This window comes from Cryptococcus neoformans (assembly GCF_000091045.1).
Source record: "Cryptococcus neoformans var. neoformans JEC21 chromosome 3 sequence".
In the NCBI taxonomy this organism is placed as follows: domain Eukaryota; kingdom Fungi; phylum Basidiomycota; class Tremellomycetes; order Tremellales; family Cryptococcaceae; genus Cryptococcus; species Cryptococcus deneoformans.
In genome coordinates, this window is record NC_006685.1 from 1,564,703 (window position 1) to 1,587,127 (window position 22,425).

At 51.4% G+C, this 22,425-nt stretch overlaps 9 protein-coding genes across 9 annotated transcripts; 4 read left to right on the top strand and 5 right to left on the bottom strand.

Moving 5' to 3' along the window:
* The first annotated feature begins 120 nt into the window (after nucleotides 1-120).
* Nucleotides 121-6,279, top strand: CNC05220 (protein serine/threonine phosphatase 4 regulatory subunit 1, putative). Its single transcript, XM_024656842.1, has 6 exons — nucleotides 121-435; nucleotides 634-1,190; nucleotides 1,253-4,171; nucleotides 4,226-4,543; nucleotides 4,592-5,059; nucleotides 5,111-6,279. The coding sequence occupies exons 1-6, from the start codon at nucleotides 360-362 to the stop codon at nucleotides 5,978-5,980; spliced, it is 5,208 nt and encodes a 1,735-aa protein (XP_024512507.1). The 5' UTR covers nucleotides 121-359; the 3' UTR covers nucleotides 5,981-6,279.
* A 33-nt stretch (nucleotides 6,280-6,312) lies between these two features.
* CNC05230 (hypothetical protein) lies at nucleotides 6,313-7,976 on the bottom strand. The gene is made up of 3 exons (XM_569709.2): nucleotides 7,118-7,976; nucleotides 6,728-7,044; nucleotides 6,313-6,667 (listed from the first exon to the last, which is right to left on the bottom strand). The coding sequence occupies exons 1-3, from the start codon at nucleotides 7,900-7,902 to the stop codon at nucleotides 6,450-6,452; spliced, it is 1,320 nt and encodes a 439-aa protein (XP_569709.1). The 5' UTR covers nucleotides 7,903-7,976; the 3' UTR covers nucleotides 6,313-6,449.
* Nucleotides 7,977-8,714: 738 nt separating this feature from the next.
* On the bottom strand, nucleotides 8,715-9,571 carry CNC05240 (hypothetical protein). Its single transcript, XM_569711.2, has 3 exons — nucleotides 9,179-9,571; nucleotides 9,115-9,126; nucleotides 8,715-9,057 (listed from the first exon to the last, which is right to left on the bottom strand). The coding sequence occupies exons 1-3, from the start codon at nucleotides 9,467-9,469 to the stop codon at nucleotides 8,899-8,901; spliced, it is 462 nt and encodes a 153-aa protein (XP_569711.1). The 5' UTR covers nucleotides 9,470-9,571; the 3' UTR covers nucleotides 8,715-8,898.
* A 628-nt stretch (nucleotides 9,572-10,199) lies between these two features.
* On the top strand, nucleotides 10,200-14,083 carry CNC05250 (protein kinase, putative). Its single transcript, XM_570023.2, has 5 exons — nucleotides 10,200-12,070; nucleotides 12,128-12,290; nucleotides 12,347-12,514; nucleotides 12,603-12,768; nucleotides 12,855-14,083. The coding sequence occupies exons 1-5, from the start codon at nucleotides 10,243-10,245 to the stop codon at nucleotides 13,536-13,538; spliced, it is 3,009 nt and encodes a 1,002-aa protein (XP_570023.1). The 5' UTR covers nucleotides 10,200-10,242; the 3' UTR covers nucleotides 13,539-14,083.
* Nucleotides 14,084-14,177: 94 nt separating this feature from the next.
* On the bottom strand, nucleotides 14,178-14,800 carry CNC05260 (hydrogen-transporting ATP synthase, putative). The gene is made up of 4 exons (XM_569713.2): nucleotides 14,708-14,800; nucleotides 14,521-14,654; nucleotides 14,392-14,453; nucleotides 14,178-14,289 (listed from the first exon to the last, which is right to left on the bottom strand). The coding sequence occupies exons 1-4, from the start codon at nucleotides 14,777-14,779 to the stop codon at nucleotides 14,255-14,257; spliced, it is 303 nt and encodes a 100-aa protein (XP_569713.1). The 5' UTR covers nucleotides 14,780-14,800; the 3' UTR covers nucleotides 14,178-14,254.
* A 282-nt stretch (nucleotides 14,801-15,082) lies between these two features.
* On the top strand, nucleotides 15,083-16,670 carry CNC05270 (YHM1, putative). The gene is made up of 9 exons (XM_569715.2): nucleotides 15,083-15,229; nucleotides 15,289-15,320; nucleotides 15,405-15,688; nucleotides 15,756-15,777; nucleotides 15,829-15,987; nucleotides 16,047-16,122; nucleotides 16,175-16,353; nucleotides 16,435-16,510; nucleotides 16,566-16,670. The coding sequence occupies exons 1-9, from the start codon at nucleotides 15,154-15,156 to the stop codon at nucleotides 16,568-16,570; spliced, it is 909 nt and encodes a 302-aa protein (XP_569715.1). The 5' UTR covers nucleotides 15,083-15,153; the 3' UTR covers nucleotides 16,571-16,670.
* Nucleotide 16,671: 1 nt separating this feature from the next.
* On the top strand, nucleotides 16,672-19,088 carry CNC05280 (acetyl-CoA C-acetyltransferase, putative). Its single transcript, XM_569717.2, has 6 exons — nucleotides 16,672-16,848; nucleotides 16,902-17,122; nucleotides 17,193-17,336; nucleotides 17,399-17,856; nucleotides 17,916-18,130; nucleotides 18,194-19,088. The coding sequence occupies exons 1-6, from the start codon at nucleotides 16,795-16,797 to the stop codon at nucleotides 18,320-18,322; spliced, it is 1,221 nt and encodes a 406-aa protein (XP_569717.1). The 5' UTR covers nucleotides 16,672-16,794; the 3' UTR covers nucleotides 18,323-19,088.
* On the bottom strand, nucleotides 18,395-20,777 carry CNC05290 (hydrolase, putative). Its single transcript, XM_024656843.1, has 10 exons — nucleotides 20,288-20,777; nucleotides 20,174-20,242; nucleotides 20,042-20,112; nucleotides 19,905-19,991; nucleotides 19,711-19,826; nucleotides 19,585-19,654; nucleotides 19,493-19,521; nucleotides 19,362-19,417; nucleotides 18,812-19,302; nucleotides 18,395-18,771 (listed from the first exon to the last, which is right to left on the bottom strand). The coding sequence occupies exons 1-9, from the start codon at nucleotides 20,598-20,600 to the stop codon at nucleotides 19,208-19,210; spliced, it is 906 nt and encodes a 301-aa protein (XP_024512455.1). The 5' UTR covers nucleotides 20,601-20,777; the 3' UTR covers nucleotides 18,395-18,771; nucleotides 18,812-19,207.
* Nucleotides 20,778-20,897: 120 nt separating this feature from the next.
* CNC05300 (hypothetical protein) lies at nucleotides 20,898-22,344 on the bottom strand. The gene is made up of 4 exons (XM_569721.2): nucleotides 21,839-22,344; nucleotides 21,634-21,782; nucleotides 21,457-21,582; nucleotides 20,898-21,406 (listed from the first exon to the last, which is right to left on the bottom strand). The coding sequence occupies exons 1-4, from the start codon at nucleotides 21,926-21,928 to the stop codon at nucleotides 21,181-21,183; spliced, it is 591 nt and encodes a 196-aa protein (XP_569721.1). The 5' UTR covers nucleotides 21,929-22,344; the 3' UTR covers nucleotides 20,898-21,180.
* Nucleotides 22,345-22,425: the final 81 nt, after the last annotated feature.

Below are 22,425 nucleotides of genomic sequence, written 5' to 3' on the forward strand. Positions count from 1 at the left end.
AGTATATGCATGCAATGGCGAGATAGTTTTAGTATGGGATGCCGTAATCTGTCTGGCTGGAGCTTGTCCAAGCAAGAAGTCTGTCTCCTCGCATCATCTTAAACCTTACCTTTATTTGGCTACCACATATGTCTCATTCACATCTCAAACCATCCATATAATTCACCAGCGCTCCCATATCCCGCCCCGCCGTCCATCCCAGACGAATTCTGCACGAACGGTATACTCGACGTTCGGTTTCCGGAGACTTGCCACTTCGTCCGCCCACATCATTCTCCAACACCCGTCACTCGCTCCATCCAGCTGGACAGCAGCCTATGCAGCCTGAATAGCGCAGTACCCCGTCCTGAGAGTGGCCGATGACTCTACGCCTTACGAAAATGCCAGAGCGACACGTGCATGCCGACGATGGAGCAGGGTGGAGAGGTAATGGAGGTGAGTCGTCATTCTCTGGGCAAATCTTTCACCACAGAAAAGAAATGTTTCGTGCGAAACAAAAGATGGGGAAGCCCATCATTGATATCTCCTTATTCGTTATGTATGACGACACTTGCCACTCCGATGTCAAAGGGTGGCCCGGCACCTTGGTTACTGATTATCATTTTGGACAATTGACTGACGAAGCACATGTAGACATAACGTCCCCTTCAAGTGACCACATGGCTACCTTTTCTCCTCCTCCTCCCCCTCCACACTTTAACCCCCCAGCAGGCTTCCCTGCAGATTCTCCTTCAGAATCCATTTCGCCCCCCGGCAGCGCTACTATTACCAGTCCCACTAAATTCCTTCCCGTCGATACCGCGCCCTTCCGACCATCCTCTGCTTCCGTACGGCGCATCTCCACCGAGAGTGTCCCTACGCCTGGGTCAGGGTCAAGCTCTGTCTCATCCAGTCAGTCTGGCCATTCTGAGGGAGGAGGTCATCTGGTCGAGATGCGTGAGCGTCTTCGTTCCGAAAGCTCGACATCCTCAACGCCTCCAGGGAGAAGCAGAGCGAGCTCTCATGCTACTCAGGAGAGTTCTCGCTTGAGTATAACGAGCAGTAATGCATCCACGGAGACTGTCGTTGATGATAGCGCTGAGGAGCAACATTACGAGAGACTCGATCAGACACGGCGATTAAGCTCTGGAGTGCTTGCGCGGCTAGAAGAGCCGCCCGATTTTCCAATGGAGCATGCTTGGGATAGTGTGGTACGTCGTTTTCTGTTTTCTTCTTAAAGATTCTCTTACATGTAACCTGACAACTTCAATAGTGGCCAGCGGTGAGCTCAGTTCACCGGCATGTTCCGCCCGAACCTGGATTGTCAAGATTCCCTACAGCCCCTGTCTCACCATTTGTCACTCCCTCCTTCTCTCCCGCTGTCATCGCAACCACCTCTTCAAATCGAAGACCGACATCTCCCTGCCTAGAGCCTCACGACCCCGCTTGTCCTATCAGATCAAGCGCTCAGTCACCTGGTATCGGACCTTTCCGATTTTCGCCGAGGACAGATGCAAACTCTCCCACCGGTGACCATCCACATACTATTCCGGATCTGGGAGATTACGGGAGAAGGCGGTCCATATCATCAGATGCGTCACTGATCTCAAAGGCTTCACCCACTGTGGGTGCTATACCTACCACGACTTCCAAGCACGGCAGATCCCTTTCCACATCATCTCCACATAGTCCAAAAGCGTTGCCTGCTCAAAATCAACCTCAGATACCATCCTTGTCGGGGCCGGCAAATCGTTTGACGAATCCGGGTGCATCACCTCCGCTCCTACCCAGCTCAGTGTCATCTTCTTCGTCTCTTAAGACTCGACCTCGGGGCCATAGCCTTTCGTCGGTGTCGCGAATCAAGTCTGGCTTAGAACCCCTTACACAGGCTACCATTCGTTCACCATCTCCTCTCACAGGCTTTGCACACCCGGCTTTCAACCTTTCTCCTCATCCATCCCCTAGATCATCTCCTCGAAATTCCCCGAGGTTTTCCCCTCATCCGTCGCCCAAGTTCTCTTCACATACGGAGATGCAAAAGCCAGTGGCGGGATCAATTCATGAAGCTATCGAGTCCCTAAGCCCCTCATCTGTCCTCCCACCGATTGCTCTCCCTCCGCCCGTCACACAATCTCAAACTTCGCTATCACCCACATCTTCATCATCGTCACATATCCCATCCCACCGCTCTCCGTCTCCTCCGCTATATGTTCCCCTCTCTCGTCCCGCCATCTTTCGTCGAGCGATCTCTGATTATGAGAGTATCCAGCGGCCCAACAACCGTTCCATTCCAGTGAATATTCAGAGGACACTAAGTGACTCGACAGATACCGACAAGGCGGATAGGGATCGAGATAAGGTTTCCTATGTCAAGACGCCAGGGGTGACATACGGGGACATGCTTGGCCCTGTCATTGGGGGGGCCTCAAGGTCTAGCGACAGGGAAGTGTGGAAGAGGAAGAGTCCTGGACGATCACCTCTATCTCTTCCCTTGCTCAGCCCGATGATTAGTGGTGGGGGTGATGATGACGAGGTGGTGGAGAGCCCGATGGCGATGACTCACGAGGAAAAGGCGGATCTTGAGCAGGTGCCCGTGGAAAGGAACCCCTCCTTCTCCTTTGGTGGCCGGCAGGAGCAGGGGCAGGCACCGATTACGCCTGAAGGCCAGGTAGGGAATCCGTACTTCGATTGGCCGGGGGAACCGATCACGCCCATTCCCTCCTCCCACGGCCAGCTGAACGAGCCGTATAGCAATGAAGTCGGTCTCGTAGACGAAGGCGATGTTCTGCCTACTGGCGATGCCGCTGGTGCCGCACCTGCCATTGGCTTTGACGAAGAAGGGCTAAACACGGTCGAGAGAATCTTCCTCCTGAGTAGGGCCGAGTATCCCTTTCATCGTGCATACATTGCGCGGGTGCTTGGTGACTTGTTGAATGAAGTTGACCCATGCGAGAGCGTGGAGTATGTGCTTCCATTGTTGAGCGGTTTGTCGATGGATGAGGATGAGTCGGTCAAGGAGGCATTTGCTCAGGAACTGCATAGGATTCTGTGGTACTTTTACTCAACTTGCAAGCTGCAGTTGGACGAGGTCGAAGGGCAGGGAGAGTATGGGGTGGATCAGCAAGGGATGATGGAGCAAGTAGAGCAGGCATACGAGCAGGGACAGCAAAGCGTTGGAACAGAGGACGCAACTCAAAATGCAAGGGTGGATGAGAGCGATAGCCTCTCTCCAGCCTTTAGCCCTGAAGCCAACTCTTTTAGCTCTGCGCCTGCTTCTCGCAAGGAGACTGTCACCATTACCTCTGAAGGGGTCAGTGTCGTTCCCGAGCCGACTCCTGCAGAAATCGATGCAGACTCTGTCGTGGTCGACGTTACCCCATCCCATCGCCAGTCACTCAACTCTTCAGGTAGTGCGACACAGTCTAGCTCTGGTTCCAGTCGTCCAATGGGGTCATCAAATATATCATCTGGGGATGATGCGTTCGATTACAGTACCCCCAGCTCGTCAGTATCTAATGAGACGGCGTATAGTCCCGGTATGTTTATTAACCCGCATGCTGACGACGAGGATGGACAAATTGTCAAAGAGGGCGTATTGGTCGACCGACCAGCTCTGCAAGTGAGCTTCTTCACTCCGCTTATTGGATCCTTACTTCTCAGCCAAAACCCCGTCGTCTCTGAATCGGTTCGCAACGGTGTTGTTAATATCCTTGCTCGTCTTCGCGGTCAGGGCGAGTTAACGGTCGAAATGTGGGGCCAATCAGTGCTACAGCCCGAACCTGACGAAAGACGGACCTTCCAGACCCAGATGGGCCCCCATCAACACGATCTCCGACCCTTCATGCCTGAAGATAAGCTCATGGTTGAGCGTGAGCTCTTGCAAAACATCATCATTGGTATGGGTAACCTCTCAACCGACACTTCAGAGATGGATTTTGGAGATTCTGAGGCGGCTGAGGACCAAGAGGCTTTCCAGGCACAACTGATCCAGGAAGCCATTGCAGGTCAGGCGACGAGCATAAATCTAATTGGCGCAGTATGCGAGTCGTATAAGGAAGAGGAAGTGCTGGAGCATGGATTTGTAGATGAACTGTTGAGGGCTGGGGATGGGGATGGTATTGTGAGGGCAGAAGCGGCGGTGGCAATGAGTTCTTTGGCAAAGATGGCGCCAGTGGAGCAGGTGTACAGAATGGTAAGTGCAGTGTTCATACCATACGAGTGGAGCGTGGCGCTGACGGTCAAACAGATCCCCTTGTTCGAACAACTCTGCAATGATCAGTACGATCAAGTCCGACAATCTGTTTGCATGGCTGTCCCTGCACTTTGCAAACGTATCGAATCACTGGATTACCGTCGAGAGTTTGCTATCAAATCGATTCAGGCTTTGACTAGCGCTAGTGAAGATGTGCGGATGTCGGCGTTGGAGATGCTTGGTGAAACAATCTACATTTTCCATGAGGATCCAAGAGGACCACCAAAGGAGTTGTTAGATATCTATCTGGATGATTCAGAAGTTGGGGATGGGATCACAGATTCGGATTGGGACACCATTGCCATGTTCAATGTGAGTAACACCCTGTTCTAAAAGCGACCGCCAGCTGAATTATCGCAGTTCCCTGGTGTATGTTTGACTTTGGGACCTGATAGATGGCACGAGTTACGTGGCCTTTTCGGTCGTCTCCAAGCGCGAGCCGGTGAAAAAGTCACGGCTACCACCGCTGCCTGTCTTCATGAGCTTGCAAAAATCCTCACCCCTTCTCAGGTCGCTGAAGATCTTCTACTAGTTTATTCAACTTTACTCAAAGGGAACGAAGAGATCCGTGAACGCGTCTTTGAGCATGTTGAAGTTATCATCGCTTCTGTCCCCAGGGAAATTGGCTGGAAACTATTCCAGAATCTGGCGCACTCTTGGTATGAAGGGACGCTGGGTGGATGGAGGGCGAGGGAAAAGTTGGCGTGGCGCATACCAAGCTTTCTGCGGACTTTTGCAGGTTGGGAAGGCCAGGAACAGGTTTTGGAAATGATGAAGGCTGCGCTGTTGGATCCGTTTGCTGCTGTGAGAGATGGGGCTACCAATGGTGTAAGTCGTCTTGATCAGTATTTTGTAGGGCAACGTCTAACCTAAATATAGATTCCCAAATCATACGAAGTCATTTCTGAAGACCCAAACTCACACATCGCGTATATCTTCCGCTCTATCCTTCTCGACCTTGGCGCGTCACCTTCCTTCAAACAGCGACTTACATTCGTCCGGTGCCTCAGAGAGTTTGTGAAACCGCCGCCAAATCGTAATGCTTTCGAAGAATTTTTTCTCCCCCAACTGTCTCGTCTTGCTCGCGACGTGATTGACATTCGTCTCAGTTTAGCACAAATTATCGCCGATCTGTTCGTCGTAGGCGCATACTATGCCGATGTTGCTCAGGGTATCCCTCAAAAAATTCGAGAGCTCGCCACGGTTTTGGCAAAGGACGAGGCTGTAGACGTACGCGATACCGTTCGAAAGGTCGACTTGAACAGACTTGAAAAGGGTAAAGGCGTACCGTACGAGATTGAGGATTCAGGTGTTCCCAATCGATCTGTGAAGCCTGACAATATGGATGGGTCAACGATATCAGACAAGGCACCTAATTCCCGAAATGGCGCCGTTGGCAGTACTGGTATGCCGTCGACCGGATCGACAACAGCCTCCATCCGGGCGTCAGAATCCAGTGACAGCTCTGCTGTCACCTCTGCCTCTCTGTCGCGTTCATCGTCATCGCAGTCTTCGGTGTCGACAAATAATACACCTACGCGCAGCTGTTCACCTCACATACCAATCCGCCAAGCAACCGAGGATCTTCCTCATGATAAATCAGAATCTTCTCACACCTCGGAGGATCTCAACGAGGAAGTGACCCCAACATTGACTCAGAAAGAATGGTTTGGAGAGCAGAGTATGAAGGAGGAAGATCCATTTGCTGTGTCGTTCAAAAATGTGGCATCCGAACCTGGCAATTTGTAGTCATGGTAAGGCGAAGAGCTGGGGGAGAAGCAAGAGAGACGATGTCGTGTCACAATATGATAAGAAGCACTTTGTATCGTTTATAGCGCATATTTCTGGTTTTCTTTACACTTTCTATTTCTAGGGATCGACTACAGTCTGGCTTGCAACGTACTTATTATTATTATCGGTTCTTTTACACATTTTACAGCAGCATAATTATTCCAGTATTGTAGTCGATTAAACTCTTTAGACTCTTCCGTAATAACGGTAGAAAAACCTTTATGTACAATGCAGAAAGCGCCCATAGTTTCAAAAATGTTCAGAAGGAAAACAACAAATGCCTCATCGTCAAGGTGCATGAGAGCAATTGGCTCCATCTAAAAGCTACAATGCCATCTCTCTAATAGGCGCTACAACGGCATCCACTTCTAGCCAGTTTGCAGGACAAAAGTCGTCAACTCTCTAGGCCTTGCCCAAATAACCTCGTCTAGTCTGTTGTAATCTCCGGCGGCATGCTCCATACTGCCCTCGTTGAAGTACCCCATCTTCGCCTGTAGAAAGTGACTGGCATTTCTCCTTCTTCCCTATCCGCCATATCTACGCTACCGACAAAGTCGTATCCCATAGCAGCGTTGGTAATGATTCTCATTATAGTCAAGTGGATACAGCGGGCAGAAATGACTGATTGTGTTGTATGGGCCGTCCCTACATTTGAAATCCATCGTTAGCGGACAAGAGAATTGATAAATCGAGACGTTGACTGACAAGGTGCCCCGCGTAATCTCAGTTCTCTACAGTGTCTCTCCCTAACCCTCGCATCTCTCACACCATCCACCCACCAGCTCTTGATTCCTTCCTCCACAGCTTGCCCAACATCCGCTTCGGCATCAATGATCCAGATACGGTCGTGAGAATGGAACGCTACGGCGAAGAAGACTGGGTCTGGATCTGGACGCGACGAAGAACGCAGGAAGATGAGCGTGTCCTTGCCCGAGTCTTTCGCAGATGTTCGGAAAGAGGACGTAAGATCGTATCCTTCCCTGGCAAATTCTGTGAGAAGGTTGAGAATGATCCTCTTGGAGCTTTGAGTAGATATTTTTAGTCCTTATGATTTACGAGCAGTCTTTTGAAAAAAAGGACGTATCAAATACTCACGAGACTTTTTCCGAACTGCTGGGCACCCAAGCTTCACCCCTGAACGTTATTTCCCATACACCTCCTTCACACCCTTTCTCTTTGTGTCTCCGCATCAGCTCTGGCTGATAATCGATCTCCTGTATTTTACTGATACCCTTCTTCCACGCTCTGTTCACTGCATCGAGAACGACTGTCCGAAGGGCAAGCGGCAAAGCGACGAAAGAAAGGGCAGAGACGGATGAAATAGTCATCATGAAGAATGGGAATTTCTGGGTGCCGGCACCTGTAGGCAGCGGACAGTAACCTTGGAGGGAGGACACCGACGTTGCAGGCGTGTGAGGCGATGAAGCCTCGTTATTATCACCGTCGTTATCAAGTAAGAATGAATCGATTGTTTCTGACCTGTCAAACGTCATAGAAGACATGCGCTTGTGGAGGCTCGCGAATGTTCCGCTACTTGCACCAAAACTTGGGGAGGTTGACTCGCTAGCTGTCTGCGATGGGCTCGTAGGATTCTTGAGAATGCCATGAACGAGATTATTCCCGCTCGACTGCGTCGACTGGCGACGGTCGGCATTAGAAAGGTTAAAAGGGGCAGTTAATGGCGGTAGAGCAGATGTCTGAGAGAGGGCAGAAGAAGATGCGGGAGATTGTGGTGGGGCGAATGAAGGGGGAGGAGAAGCTGGGGAAGTGTCCGGTAGAAAGGCCGATGTTTGGTCTGCCAAAGAAGGTTCTTCAATCTGGGGCCGCTCTTGGCCTGAACGGCTTAGGCGATGTATCACACGTGGGATATGGAGGGGCATGTGTGATTTCTTGGGAACGGGAATATGTGGAGTAGAAGGAGAAGAGATGGCAGATGCGGAAGATTAGATAAAGATAGAAGCGGATGTTCAATGACAAAAGATCAATCATGAGATTAGGTGGCAGCGGCTATTGCAACATCCTTTCCGGCGTGCCTGGCTGATATCTGTGGACTTATGCATCTTGAGCAGTACCAGTATTTATAAGTTTTAACACAGGCGCTCATATGAGATGCAGGACTTCTTTACAGTCCAGCGATGCAATACAGGAAGTGGCGAAGCATTTCGCTGATGGCTCATATTATTTTGCTCTCTGTAAATCTGTGAAAGCAACGCCAAGCATATCTAATAATAAAAGTTTGTAAACACGCTCGACATACGTAAGCCCGTTGGCCGCTGAACATCTGACGGATAGTACGCTTGTTTGATGACTTCATCATTCGCTCGTCCGTCCTACCACTAGCAAGAAGTGAGGAGCAAATGGCGACGAATAATAACCTCACAGAATATAAGTAGGCAGAGTACAGAGCCCACGATGGCAGAATGAAATGGCAAGATATGACAGGTATCAGTAGCATGAGCAGACTCGCGAAGGAGAATTAACGAGCAACCTTTTGAATTGAGATCAGTTGAATGATGACGATCCTCCTTTCAGTGATTCGACGAATGAATGAATGAAAGCAGACAATCTTTTGTTCAGGCCTTTTGAAGTTTTCCAACTGTCGTAGGTATGATCACCTATAAGAAGAAACTGCAGCCACCAACTCATGAGTATTCAAACCAGTCCAGTCCGTACGTTTGAACAAAGTTCCGTGCCAAACAACAATCCGTCCAGACAGAGAATATCCACCAATCCGACACCAATTCTGCCCGTTTTATTCCATCTACCAACCATTTACCATGGCCAGCCTCGGCGCCGTGTCTCACTTTCTCTCAGTCAGTCTCTGATCTATCTCATACATGTAATACCCATGAACAAAGAAATGCAAGATGCAGCGTCTAGAACCCTCGATCAGACAAAAAGTCCTTGATCTCCTCAACCCAATGTCCCTTGATTTGCACTTCACCGTTCGTCGGCTTGACGGTGGCTTGTGGGGGTCGCGTGAAGGGATCGAGGTGAGATTGCTCAAACCATTCGTTCAGCTGGTCCTTGAGAGTCTGGTTATCTGATTATCAGCATCCGAGAGATATGGTGAGCGGTAGCAATAGTCTTACGTGAGAGTCACCCTGTCAAAAGTCATTCAGCAATGATTCGCGATACTCTTTACAAGAAACTCACCTCAATCTTCCTCACGATAGTCTTGCAACCACCGTCATTTCTATACTTTGCGTACACTGGCAACTCTCCTTGTCTAGTTCGCATAATGTGGTACCATTTTTCTCTTCTACCGGCAAGATCGAATTCGGGTTCGGCAGCTTCGGGCTGGGTGTATTGAGTGGTGGTGGAAGTGGACTGTGATAAAGGCGCCGTTGCGGTGGAAAGGTTACGAGCGGAAAGAAAAAGAGGAGTGCGTTGTCTGAGGGGCGCAGCAAATGTTCTGGCAGCGAGGAGAGAGCGTCTGGCGAGCATTGTGAGTGGTATATGGGTTGGCTTTTGGGAGGTGTCACAGGGAAAAGTGTACAAGAGGCTGAATTTTCCCCCCGCGAACGACACGACCCAAGATTTGATCCCGTCGACATCTCTTGGACAGCCAAAGACCATAAGCGCGGCCAGGGATGGTCATGGTTTTCACTTCATCGCATATTCGACTCTCTACGGTCCATTTAGTAATCCTCCTGCCATGTGAGCTCGGGGCCTGTCGCCCATGTGCTTCACTCCCTCCTCCCCAATGACTTTGCGGAAAGTCGGCGGATATAAGAGTACAAGTCTCGCCAGAAGAGCCCTGATCGTCCCATTTGCTTGTTCCTCTCGTGTCCCGCGTTATTTGGCTGGTACGCTGCCACAGATGCAAAATGTGCCGATGTTTCGCACGGTGCATACGATCTCTAGCAGCTGGCAGATGCGCCTGTGATACTGGCCATCTTGTCTGATTCCGCACTCGCGAAAAGAAACCTCCTGGTAAACAGGGAGGATACGGCTCGCGTCGCCGGAAGGCGGTTAGTGATCCGAGGGATGGCAGTACATGGTGAAGCGGCGATGGGCCGATGACGAGTGTGCATGGTGGGGACGGGATGTCTGTTGCATGGCCACGCTGGTGTGCGGGTTGTTAACAAGTATCGATGCATGCATATATATTATCCATTTGCTATTTCTGCTGTGTTTGTGTAAAATTTGGTTCCGTTGTTCTCCCCTCTTGACTCATCACTCTCTTATTCCTTCGCTGTGTTGTATGCTCGTCCCCAATGGCTTCACTCGCCGCCGCCCCCTCCCCGACCTCCTCCACTCCACCTCCGTCCTCCCCCTACGCCCGCCTGTCCGCACCCACTATGGCCAGAAATTCCTCCTCCTCCTCTTCCCGCTCCACTGCATCATGCTCCTCCACCTCCTCCGTACAGGCAGTCCCCATGCGCCCGCCGCCCATAGAGACCTCCACAGCAGCCACAAGCAGGTCACAGCTTCCTTCCAGTCGCCACAGTGAGAACGAGGCGGAGCGGGATACGAGTTATACCAGTCCCGGATTGAGTGTCGGAGGACGAGGCGGATTGGCCAGGAATGGCCCAAGATCAAACAGACTTGGGACGAGTCCACAGGCGAGGCATGTGCCGCCTTCTATCGTGGCCTTGTCACCATCACCGTCTCCGATCCTCAACATGGTCCCCAAAAGACAGTCAAACACTGAGACTGTGTCGGGTACCTCGCCAAGTACACCTCTCGGCAAGTCCTTTTTAGCCCAGCAAGATCTCTCACCGAATAGCAACACCATTCCTCTCCGCGTAACCATCTCTGTCGACCCGAATGAGCGACTTTCTCATGATCGCGAATCCCATTCTGTCGAACGACCTCGCTCAACGGGTAACTCGCCCGTACGCGGCCGGCATGGCCATTTGAGCACGCCGTCATCACCTACAAGCTCGTATAGGGCGCTTGGCGGGAAGCCAAGGACGCTTAGTGTCGACGCGGGGCAAAACTGGGGAAGAAGTCAACGGAATCGATTGAGAGATGGCGATGATCGGGAGCGTCGTCAAAGCCAGGTTTCAAGCGCCAGCTCTGGAGCACTCAAGAAACACAGCTTGGACGACTGGGTCCTTGGTGAAGAGCTCGGCGTCGGGTCCTACTCTACAGTCTACTGTGTTACCCCTTCTGCCAACACACACTCTCCTACTTCTCCCCAACCGGCCAGAAAGTATGCCCTCAAGGTTATCAATCAGGCGCATCTTATTCAGGAGAAAAAGGTCAAGTACGCCATGGTAGAGCGGGACGCTCTTATTCGATTATCTGATCCTCGACCTTCCAAGGGCCATAAGCGAGGAGTGTCGAGCTCTTCGAGCAGTGGGTATACCCAGACGGGAAGCGCTGGGAAACGCAAATCCACCGCTAGTATAGGTGGCCAGTCCAGTGTGGCTTCAGTCTCTGGCGGGGCGGCCAGCAGCAGCAAGAAAGATACGCGTGATCGCCTTTCCATCGTAACCACCTCTAGCGCCGCTTCCAGCCCCGTCCTTACTGCTTCGAGTGGTAGCACTCAGCTCTCTCCGACTGCAACAAGTGGAGGTGGTGGCAATAACAAGGGCAGGCGACCTAGCCGCTCAGCCGAACCTCCGACACGGGTGCAGGAACAGACTGAGATGCTTATTCATGATCGAGGAGATCGACAGGAGACACCGTCACGTGAATGGGATAGGGATAGAGATTGGGACAATATGACAAGGTCTCGTCCTCCCTCACCTGTACGGGAAGAGTCGACTGAAGGCGGAGAAAAGGACAAGGACGAAGAAGAGCCAGGGGCAAGCTCTGAAGATCTCGGAGCTGCCATCCACCTTACCCTTCCTCCACCTCAGATACCGTCTACCCCCGAACCACGCAGTTCACCCCTCTTGTCAGTCGACGGGCAACGTACGAGCAGAGAAGCCGCTCGAGATCGACCTCACTCGACACCTAAACGCCGGCGTCAGTCATTGGCACCGAGTGAGAGATCGATGAAGAGTGGAAGTACTACAGGCAAATCGCCTGCTGCTGCTGCACACCCGGGTGTTGTCAGGTTGTTCTCTACGTTTAACGATTCTTCTTCACTCTGTGAGCGGATTCATTTTCCTGGTTTATAGGGGTAGCGAGCTAAACGAAAGGTACTAGACTTTGTGCTGAGCCTTGCGAGTAATGGCGAATTGGCGTCGATGATTCGCAAATACGGCTCGCTTGATATCACTTCTGCACGGTATTATGCCGCTCAGTTGATTGATACTCTTGAATTCGTGCATTCCCGAGGTGTCATTCACCGTGACCTCAAGCCGGAAAAGTAAGTGTTTATTGTTATTATTATTTTGGGTTTGCATGCTGATTCACGTATCTTAGCATTCTTCTTGACGAGGATATGCGTATCAAGATTACAGATTTTGGAAGTGCCAAGATCATTGCACGAGAAGAGCCGGTCGCAGATGATAGTTCAAGAAGCCGATCGTTTGTTGGGAGTGCGGACTTTGTCAGTCCTGAAGTCTTGCGAAACGAAGTTGCAACCACGGCGTATGTTTTACAATGCCTTTTCCCAACCTTTCGTTCTTTTTTTGGTTTAATTGCTGAAACTTGATTTTGTCTCTTTGACGTAACACAGATCCGACATTTGGGCTTTTGGGTGCATTCTCTACCAGTTTATCTGTGGGAAACCGCCATTCCGAGGTGCGACAGATTACTTGACCTTTCAAAAGATCTTGAAACGGGAAATGGAGTTTCCTGAATGCATTGACAAAGATGCAAAGTCCCTCATTGACACCATTCTGGTAAGTCTTGAACTATCTCTCGAGATGGAGCCCGACTTTTATTTTTTTGTTTTCGCTCACGCGCGAAAATTTGGAAATCTGGTTAGAATCTCGAACCCAATCTCCGACCTAGCATTACATTCATCAAAACCCATCCATTCTTCCAATCTGTCGACTTTTCCACTCTCTGGACCATCCCCGCTCCTCCGATTTCCAGTGGTTTGCGAGAACCAAGCAAGTCGACGACGTTGGCCCAGCTTGAAGCGTCGGATATTTGGGGTGTGTTTGAAGGGAGCGATGTGGGCGAGGAGGATGAGGATGGGTTTGAATATGATGATGATTTGTCGTCCCGGGCTGGAGACGGTGCAGAGGGAACAGGACCCATGTCTGGTCGGCAAGTCGCCGCTAACGCGGTGCACCATGTGGATAATCCGAAATTATCGACTCGTTCACGAAACCATATCGATCTTGGCCAAGATCTCGACCATCCTCGATCTGCCTATGCCGGTTCTGGCGCAGGGAGACGCGGGAAGAAGCAAAAGCAAAAGGAGAAGGAGAAGGGTAATAATGCGAGAGGATGGAGTCACGGGAGTGAAAACCCGGGTGGGAACCGCTCGGCGTTGGGTGGGTGGTTGGGAGAGATGTGGGGGGAAGTAGCTACTTTTGCCCGCGACACTTTTGCCACGGGCAAAACGTTTTTGCCGGGCGGCGGCGGCAGAGCTTTGGAGAACCGCTCGGGCAAAAGTCCCCAGCAGAAACCGGCAGACACCGCCGCACGTATGAGAAAATAGCAGTGGTGCGTGGTGCGTGGTGCGTGGTTGAAGTAGGCTCCGACGCTTTTTGCGGACATTGGCCGGTTGCTGAGGCTTGTTGCAAACTGGGACGTTTGGCTGGGCTCGTTGGAGTGATTTTGGCCTTTTTCGGACCATTTTCAAACAGCCAGCCACTTTTTATTTTATATGTGAAGATCTTTTTAAGAGGTTGTAGGGAAATACTCAAGTGTCCTATTGGTTTATCGATTCAGTTGGTTCCGTTCCATTGCCGCTCACAGTATATAACAGGAATATCGGCTCTTTGGTATTAGTTCTACGGAATGGTCGATCTACCGAATAGCTATATTACGATAGGTCGTTGAATAGTGTAGTGGTATATTGAACTCGGGTCTCATATCGAGTTGTTGTGTGTGTGTATCAATATAGGCTCCATCAGTATAGGCTCCATGAGCGTAAGCTTGACAGTTATGTACTTCACTTTGAATCTACCATGAGCGGTTAGGCAAAGAGTCAAATGTTATTTGTATCGGGTTTGCTTTTTCTTTCCACATGTAGTAGTCGGGCGATAAGCGTATTGCTCCCTTTTCAAATGCAAAATTCGACGGTTGACGGTCCGAGCGCTTCCTTCTTGTTTCCTTGCGCCAATTCCTCCCGCGCGAGACATCCACAACACTGCATTCCTTTTGGGTTCATTTTTAAAAACTACTATCACGCATCTCTAGGTCCAAAGACGTCTAGTGGTGGCCGTGCTTGTGGTGCTTGAGGTGCACTGTTTGGGTGGGCGTGGCAAGGTTGGCAAAGTGGGGATGGAAAAAAAGTCGCGATGTGGTCAGTCAAGGTGGAGATGAAAATCAGTGACGGAGAGACGTACTGTTGTAGTCGATCGTGTAGCCGATGAGGAAGAGGGCACCAAGCGTGGCGACGACGGGCGCGCTGCGAGGGTGGTCAGGCATATCCTCGTACTGTACAACCCAATCCCGTTCCACCGACGACGACTCACCCTGAAGCGTTCTTGCCCTGGAAGAACCGGCCCTTGATGCCGCCGACCCTCTCGCTGGCGGGCTTGGGGCCCTTGGGGAGCTTGGAGTAAAAGTCGATGACCTGGGCGGTCCTGGCGGACGTGGTGCCGGACGACTACAGTGGGTTTACGGTCAGCAGCTGCGCGCGGGCGGGGGGGAGGGACGGACGACGGCGCCGGGGGTGGCGATCTTGGGGGGGATGAGACCTGCGAGCGAGCGGCGGGCGGCGGTGGGGAGCATGGTGCGTGTGGATGGCGGGGGGAGGGGGAGGGGGAGGGGAGTTGCGTCTCCAGTTGTAGACAACGGCCGACGACGGCGGGCACGTATTCCCGCAAATCCCGCGTGTGGCGCCCAGTTTCGCCACGGACGCGGCTTGACGGCCCAGTTTAGCCGCACCTGGCAGACGCAATTCCCGCCCAGATCCCAGAATACTGCGCGTGCCCAAATCCGCGCCTCGGAGGATCCCGCCGTGCCTTTTTGCAAAAGTTGACCTGATTCTCTTATCACTCGCCCTGCTCTTTTTCACAAAAAAGCCAAAAAAAAAAAAAAGAGGCAACAAAACCACCTCTCCGCCGTCTACTCCCCGCCCAGCGTACTCTCATCCACCCGCAACCATGTCCCCCCCCGCTGACGGCAAGCTTGGAAAAGGAGAGTCCGGTACCGCCAGGGTCCTCGGTTCAGGTGCTTCAGGTCAGTCCCATCGCATCCCCATGAACCCCTGCACGGTCGACGCTTATACCGCCCCGCAGGTGTCGCCGAGTTGCTTGTTTTCCACCCGGTCGTGAGTACATGCATCGAACCAGCCATACTGGCCGCGAGAACTCGGCCGCGTGTGCATGGGCTCATTGTTTCGTGTTTTGTGTAGGACACCGTCGCCAAGCGTCTCATGTCCAACAAGGCCGCGCTCTCCACCACCTCGCTCAACTCCATCATCTTCCGATCCGCCGCTACCGCCCCCATCCACTCAAAGTTCTTGTCCCTGTTCCCCGGTCTTGGATACGCTGCCGGCTACAAGATCGCCCAGCGGGTGTACAAGTTTGGTGGGCAGCCTTGGTTCAGGGATGTGATTGACAAGAATGGCGGTGGATGGTTCAAGTCTACTTTCGGGAACAAGTGGGGTGGTATGATGATGCACGCTACTGCCGGATCGTAAGTGTATTCTGTTGTTGTCGCGTTGGAACGAGCTTTGACGCGTGCTGATATGATTGACCAATAGCCTGACAGGTATTGGTGAAGTCGTAAGTCGCCCTTGTTTTTATCGTGTTACAGTATCTGAACATGCACAACAGGTCCTCCTCCCGCTGGACGTCCTCAAGATCAAGATGCAGACCAACCCGGATTCTATCCGCGGACGTGGTTTGCTCAAGCTTGTGACGGACGAGGGTATCGGGTCCTTGTACCGAGGATGGGGATGGACTATGGCGAGGAACGCGCCGGGCTCGTTTGCCGTGAGTCATGTCTCGTATCGTCTCCCCTTGGACGGCCACAAGCTGATGAGATACGGCAGTTGTTTGGTGGGTCTGCTGTGACCAAGGAGTTCTTGTTCAAGCTTTCCGACTACTCTTCCGCCACCTGGACTCAGAGTAAGTCCTGGTCCGTTCGTGTTGTATCAAAGCTAAGAGGAACGCTGGATAGACTTTGTGGCTTCCATCGCCGGTGCGGTCGCGTCCATCACCGTCGCTGCGCCTCTCGACGTCGTCAAGACCCGTATCCAGAACGCCAACTTTGGATCCAGCGTCGGCGGTGCCACCATTATCAAGGAGATGATCAAGCAGGAGGGTATGGGCGCGTTCTTCAAGGGACTGACTCCCAAGGTGAGTTTAATCGTTTTTTTTTTTTCCCATGCATCGCAGTCGATGAAATGTGCATATTGCATATACTGAACTATGCATCAGATCCTCGTCGTCGGCCCCAAGCTCGTGTTTTCGTACACGCTCGCGCAGAGCCTGATCCCCTTCTTCGGCAAATATGGTGAGTGTCGTCCATGGCTGGCGGGGATAGAGGGGTGCTTACGAGGGCCCGGCAGTGTAAAACCGGATTCCCGGGTGCTCGTGATAGAATGGGTCATTGTCGTGAGAATATATAGCAGTGGCTGCGCTGTGCCGTGGCTGTTTGCATGCATGAATGTTATAGACGCCTCTCCATTACCGCAATACATAAAATACCCCAGTTCCCTGTGCGTGGACCCTTGATCCGCCCTCTCGTACGAGCAACTCTCCCCCCCACGCCGCGCTTTTTCAGTAAATAAACAAAACATGCACACCTCTCTCCGTCTTTTATCACAAAACATCAAACAAGCCCGCATAATGGTTCGTGCCCCTCTTCGCCTGCCGCTGGGCCACACTGACATTGGCGCCCACAGGCCAACCCCGTGTACATCGTCTCCGCCTCCCGAACCCCCGTCGGCGCAAAGGACGGCGCCCTCGCCACCGTCTCCGCCCCGCAACTCGGTGTCGTCGCCGTCAAGCACGCCGTCGAGAGGGCCGGTATCAAGCCAGAGCGCGTCGAGGAGCTTTACATGGGCAACGTCGTCCAGGCTGGTGTTGGGCAGTCGCCCGCCAGGCAGGTCGGTATCGGTGCAGGGTGCGTCTGAAAAAGAAAACTGGAAAAAGAAAAAACTGGAAAAGAGGTGCTGACAACAGATGCACTATAGTATCCCCGAGACTGCAGATGCCACCACCATCAACAAGGTCTGTGCCAGTGGTATGAAGGCCATTATGCTTGCCGCCCAAAACATCCAGCTTGGCCAGAGGGGTGTCATGGTCGCCGGTGGTATGGAGAGCATGTCCCAGGCTCCGTACGTTTTTCGCAAATGTATCGCAGACAAAACGAGCCCCAGGCTGACTTTGTAACAAACAGCTTCCTTGTCCCCCGTCAGACACCCGCGTTCGGCCACTTTGAGACCAAGGACTCTCTCGTCGTCGACGGTCTCTTTGACGTGTACAACAAGTTCCCCATGGGCAACTGTGCCGAACACACCGCCGCCAAGCTCAAGATCACCCGTGAAGACCAGGACGACTTTTGTCTCTCGTCCTACACCCGCGCCCAAGAAGCGTGGGCCGCCGACGCGTTTGCCGATGAGATTGCGCCCGTCACCGTCAAGGGCCGAAAGGGAGATGTCGTGGTCAAGGAGGACGAGGAGTACAAGAAGCTTTTGAAGGACAAGTTTAGGACCATCCGACCGGTCTTTGTCAAGGAGAACGGGACCGTTACCGCTGCCAACGCGTCCACCCTCAACGACGGTGCTTCCGCCGTCGTCTTGGCTTCTGGCGAGGTTGTGGAGAAGGAAGGCTTGAAGCCTCTTGCCAAGATTCTCGGTATGTCTCCATTCTTCTTCGTTGTTATACCCATTATTAACACCTGATCTGCAAAAAAGGCTTCGCCGACGCCGCTTGTGCTCCCATCGACTTCCCCACCGCCCCTACCCTCGCCGTACCCCTTGCTCTCAAGAATGCCGGTGTGACCAAGGACGAGATCGCCCTCTGGGAATTCAACGAGGCCTTTTCCGTGGTGGGCGTCGCGGCTGAAAGGGTGCTCGGTTTGGACAGGTCCAAGGTCAACGTCAAGGGCGGTGCCGTCGCCCTCGGTCACGTACGTCCTTTTTCTTATACTCTCCCTCCCCCTTCTTTCAACAAACTGACTCGAAAAACGCAGCCTATCGGTTCCTCTGGTTCCCGAATTGTCGTCACCCTGGTGCACGCTTTGAAGAAGGGTGAGAAGGGCGTCGCTGCCATCTGCAACGGCGGTGGTGCCGCGTCTGCGATCGTCGTGGAGAGGCTGTAGGGAAATGTGTGGGGTGAGAGGGGGAGTGCATGATGGTTTGTATTTAGGGTAACTCTTTTTTCTCTTTTCTTTGGCATGCATGCATAGGACGATGAGCGCCTGGATAGGTTTACGATTCCCGAAAAGGTCAAAACTGCCGTCTATAACAAGCAAGTGAATCTGGGAAATGTTCAAACGCATTCACTCCTCTTTCTCCTCCGAAACGCACAAAACCCATCCCCTACCGTCGTCCCAGCCAAACGGGGAAATACGTTCGACCACCCCTCTTGTTCAACGCCGTTGACGATAATGATTCGACACAGAAAAGCCTGGTCGACACAGAAAAAGTCTGGCAAACCTTGTAGCTGAAACGTGGGGAATCAAATTCGGGTTCATGAACGCTGCTCTTTGTCAAGCTTGGTGCAGCAGTTTGCAAAGGCAGATTTTGCAGAGCAATACGCACAAGCATTCTGATTTGTCGATGAGCCGGGATCGCAATCTCAAACGCACCTATCTCTCAGGCGTTTTTGCTTCATAAACAATGAATGGATATGGGAGGACGAGAAAGAATAGGCCCGAAAGAAGGCGCGAGTGAAGAGTGCTGCATCATGAACACTCGTATCTTCAGTGGACGGCAAGGCTGGTGGTGTTTTTGTACCTCAGTGCGCCATTGACGTACGTGACTCCCAGGCTTTCCTGATCTGGACCTTTGCCAGTGGAAAAAAGTATCGTCGAGGTAGATTTGGCCCAGACGAGGTCCAAGATTGTGCCATTCACAATGGAGTAAACTCGTCCTTGTACGTGTTGATACGATAATGCATTTTGATGTGCCATGCCTTGCTGTCTGCTAAAAAGCTCTTTCACAACATTTTACCCTCGATCGATCATGATCATCCCCTGTTTGACCTATTGGAAGGAAGAAGAAACATCGGGATAGACGTCAAACCTCCTTTGAACAGTAACAGGGATACTTCTTCTAGTAGTGGCGAGCAACTCCGGGTCTAGCACGTTTATATCAGCCGTATTTCCAGTTTGTCAAGTGGATTAACTCATAGCTTACCGATGTCGGCGTAGATAGTGGTGGGCTCATGGTCAGCCTCAACAACTACATCTCCGCTGTGTTACGTGCGTCGTTAGCCTACAAGTTCCCACCTATTCATATTCCCCAAAAGAGTGTCGTCATTGGCTTACACGGGGTTCACAACACTAGAGTGGCCATACTGTCGCAAGATATCAGATACGAGATCAAACGACACAGCAAATAAAGTAAACAATACACGTACAGCTTGGTAGGCGGCCTCTGGATGCCTAGCAGGCGAGCACATGGCGACATAAATCTCATTGTCCACAGCCCTGCATGACTTTATTTTAGTATCTCCCTCGTCTGTTGCGGATACGAAGGGCCTTACCTCGCACGCTGAAGCAAAGTCCAGTGCATCGGACCGGTGGTTGTGTTGAACGCTGCGGGGTAGATCATGGCAATACAGCCTTGACGAGCGGCGATCATTGCCATCTCGGGGAAACGCTGTGTTTAGATAAACATGGTTAGTGTATGAATGAGAATATCCAGGCTGCATGGAAGAGAAGGTGAAAAGTGACTTGCGATATCGTAACAGATACCAAGACCGATTTTGCCGAAAGGGGTGGTGAATGTGGTAAGGTGAGAGCCCCCTGTGAGAGTGTCTGACTCCTAAGAGGACTGTGAGCTTCGGAACAACTTTGATACTGTCCCTCACTTACCTTGAAGGTTTGTTTACCGGGAATGTCAATATCGAAGAGATGAACCTTCTGGTGGACAGCAACGAGGGTGCCTACATCGTGATGACGAGGTTACTAATAAGTCTCCTCTATACGCAATAACACAGGACATACCTTCAGGATCGTAGACAGTACAAGTATTGTAGATGTTGTCCGTCTTCTCATCTCTTTCAGGAATAGACCCTGTCTACTATCAGGCCCATTCCAACACCTGGGCAACGAACTTACCGCCGATCAACCAGCATCCACTGCTCCTTGCCATCTCCCGAAGGGCCTTTATGGTTTCTCCTTCCTCACCTTCCTTCAAGCTCTTCCACTTGCTTCCAACTTCGGGTACCTTTTCGCTGTACTCTCTAAAGCTGCTAACGGCATAAGGAGAATTCCAAATTTCGGGAAGAACGATCAACTGGGGTTTAGGAGAGGAAGCAGCGGCAGAAGTGACTGCTTTAGCGGCAATTGAAATGTTGGAAGCTTTGGAGGCGGTGAGGCCGCCGAGCTGGAGAAGAGCAAGTCTGAAAGGGGTTGCCTGAATTTTGGCCATGTCTGTTGGTTTGAACGTAAAAGGGAAGTATTATAATTGTTGACAAAGACGACCAAGAAGCGGACTGACCAACTCTTTCGGATGTACGCGATACTCGATCCGATGATGTGATAAGGCAAAGCAAACCTTGCGAATTATTACTTACTTACCTCTTTCCATTAGATGCAGCAAGTGTGAGGGCGGCGTGTCAATGCTGGAATGCAGATAAACGTGACAAAAAGAGAATCAGGCATGCATAGAGTGATGTTTCCGGTGCAATGGTCGGTTGTTGCTTGACTTAGTGGGCGACAGACAGGCTCAAACGTTTTTATCTGGCCATATGATAGGTATCAAATCAACATGTCATCACTCGTCCAGACTCAAGAGAATTGTAAGTAAGAGGTATATCGCAAAGTACGAAGTACTATGGTAGCTAATGAAATTGTGGTTAGGTGAAACTATTGTCCATAACAGTGCAAAAAAATAAATAAGTGAAAGGTCTCAATGGGACCAATTTGCTCAAGGCTCCAGAGCCTGATTCTCTGGAGATCTCCAATCTCTTCTAAATGCACTCTGTCAATCATTTTCCGACAGATTCTGCTTAGAGCGCGAGAACGCCGAGACCTGCACCAACGGCACCGAGCGCCAATGTCATCCATCCTCCAAGAATGCTGTCCATACCGATGGGCTGAGCTCGTGCACGAGCATTTGAAGAGGCAACAGCCTCTTGAGCGGATGAGAAAACGGCAGAGTTGACAGCAGACTGATAATCGTTGTAGTTCTGGACGGTACCAGCAGGAACGTTGGCGGTGGCAACAGTGGGAACACTGTCATTGGTCAGTTCATGTAAGAAAACAAGATTAGAAGAGAGACTCACGTGGTAGTAGGAGCAGTCCAAGTGTAGTCAGTCCAATATCCATTACCGGTGTCGACCCAGTAAGTGGTAGTCCTCATAGGGGGAGGAGTGGAAGTGGTTGTGGTTTCCGCTCCCACAACCCGTGGACTGTGCATTCGTTAAAGCCTAATCGAGAATCTAGACGACTGAGTCACTTACGTCGTGGTAGTAGTCCTCTTTGCCGAAGTTGACTTAGAAGACGATGTGCTGGTTTCATCATCACCATTACTAAAGATGGTACTCAAAGTCGATGTGATGGTGGCACCCCGTGCATCGGTAGTCATGGAGATGACAAGAGTGTTGCCATCCTGTTAACACAGTTAGCGCTTCAATGGCACAAATTCTCCATGGCAGATTGACGAACCTCGACATCAAGAGTGGTAGTCATTCGCTGCGCAAAAACTGAGGTCGCGAGGAAGAGGGTAGCAAGGACAGCAGAAGGTGTAAATCGCATTTTAAAAGTGGTGCCGGGGTAGCTAGTGTTGCAGAATGATGAATGCTAAGACTCTTGTTGACACTTGAGTACTAAACTTGACTGCGCAATGAGCAGGTGGTCGAAGGAAGGGTCGTTACAGTGATACGATCAATGGATGATGGGATAATTCGTCTGAGCTTGTACCTAGGGAGATTTTAAAGTCGCTAACACGTGCTGAGGGACAGAAGAGGTGTGTTGGCAGTGATGGGAGCAGGAACAGGTGTGATGGGAGACGCGATAGGTCGATGTCGTTCTGTCACCACACGTTGATATAAGGGATTTGTACCGTAGTAGAGATGGATTGAAGTATGTGGCTGGTAAGGCAGTGGATTTAAAGGCGATTGTGGACGAGTTTGGGATTAGCCGGGAGGTGGATGTTATGGGAAATCGAGAATTGAAAGCGAAGAATAGCCAAAGGGAAGCGGAGGGCGGTGCGTCAATTCCCACAAATAAGGTCTTTCTGCAATCTTGTAATA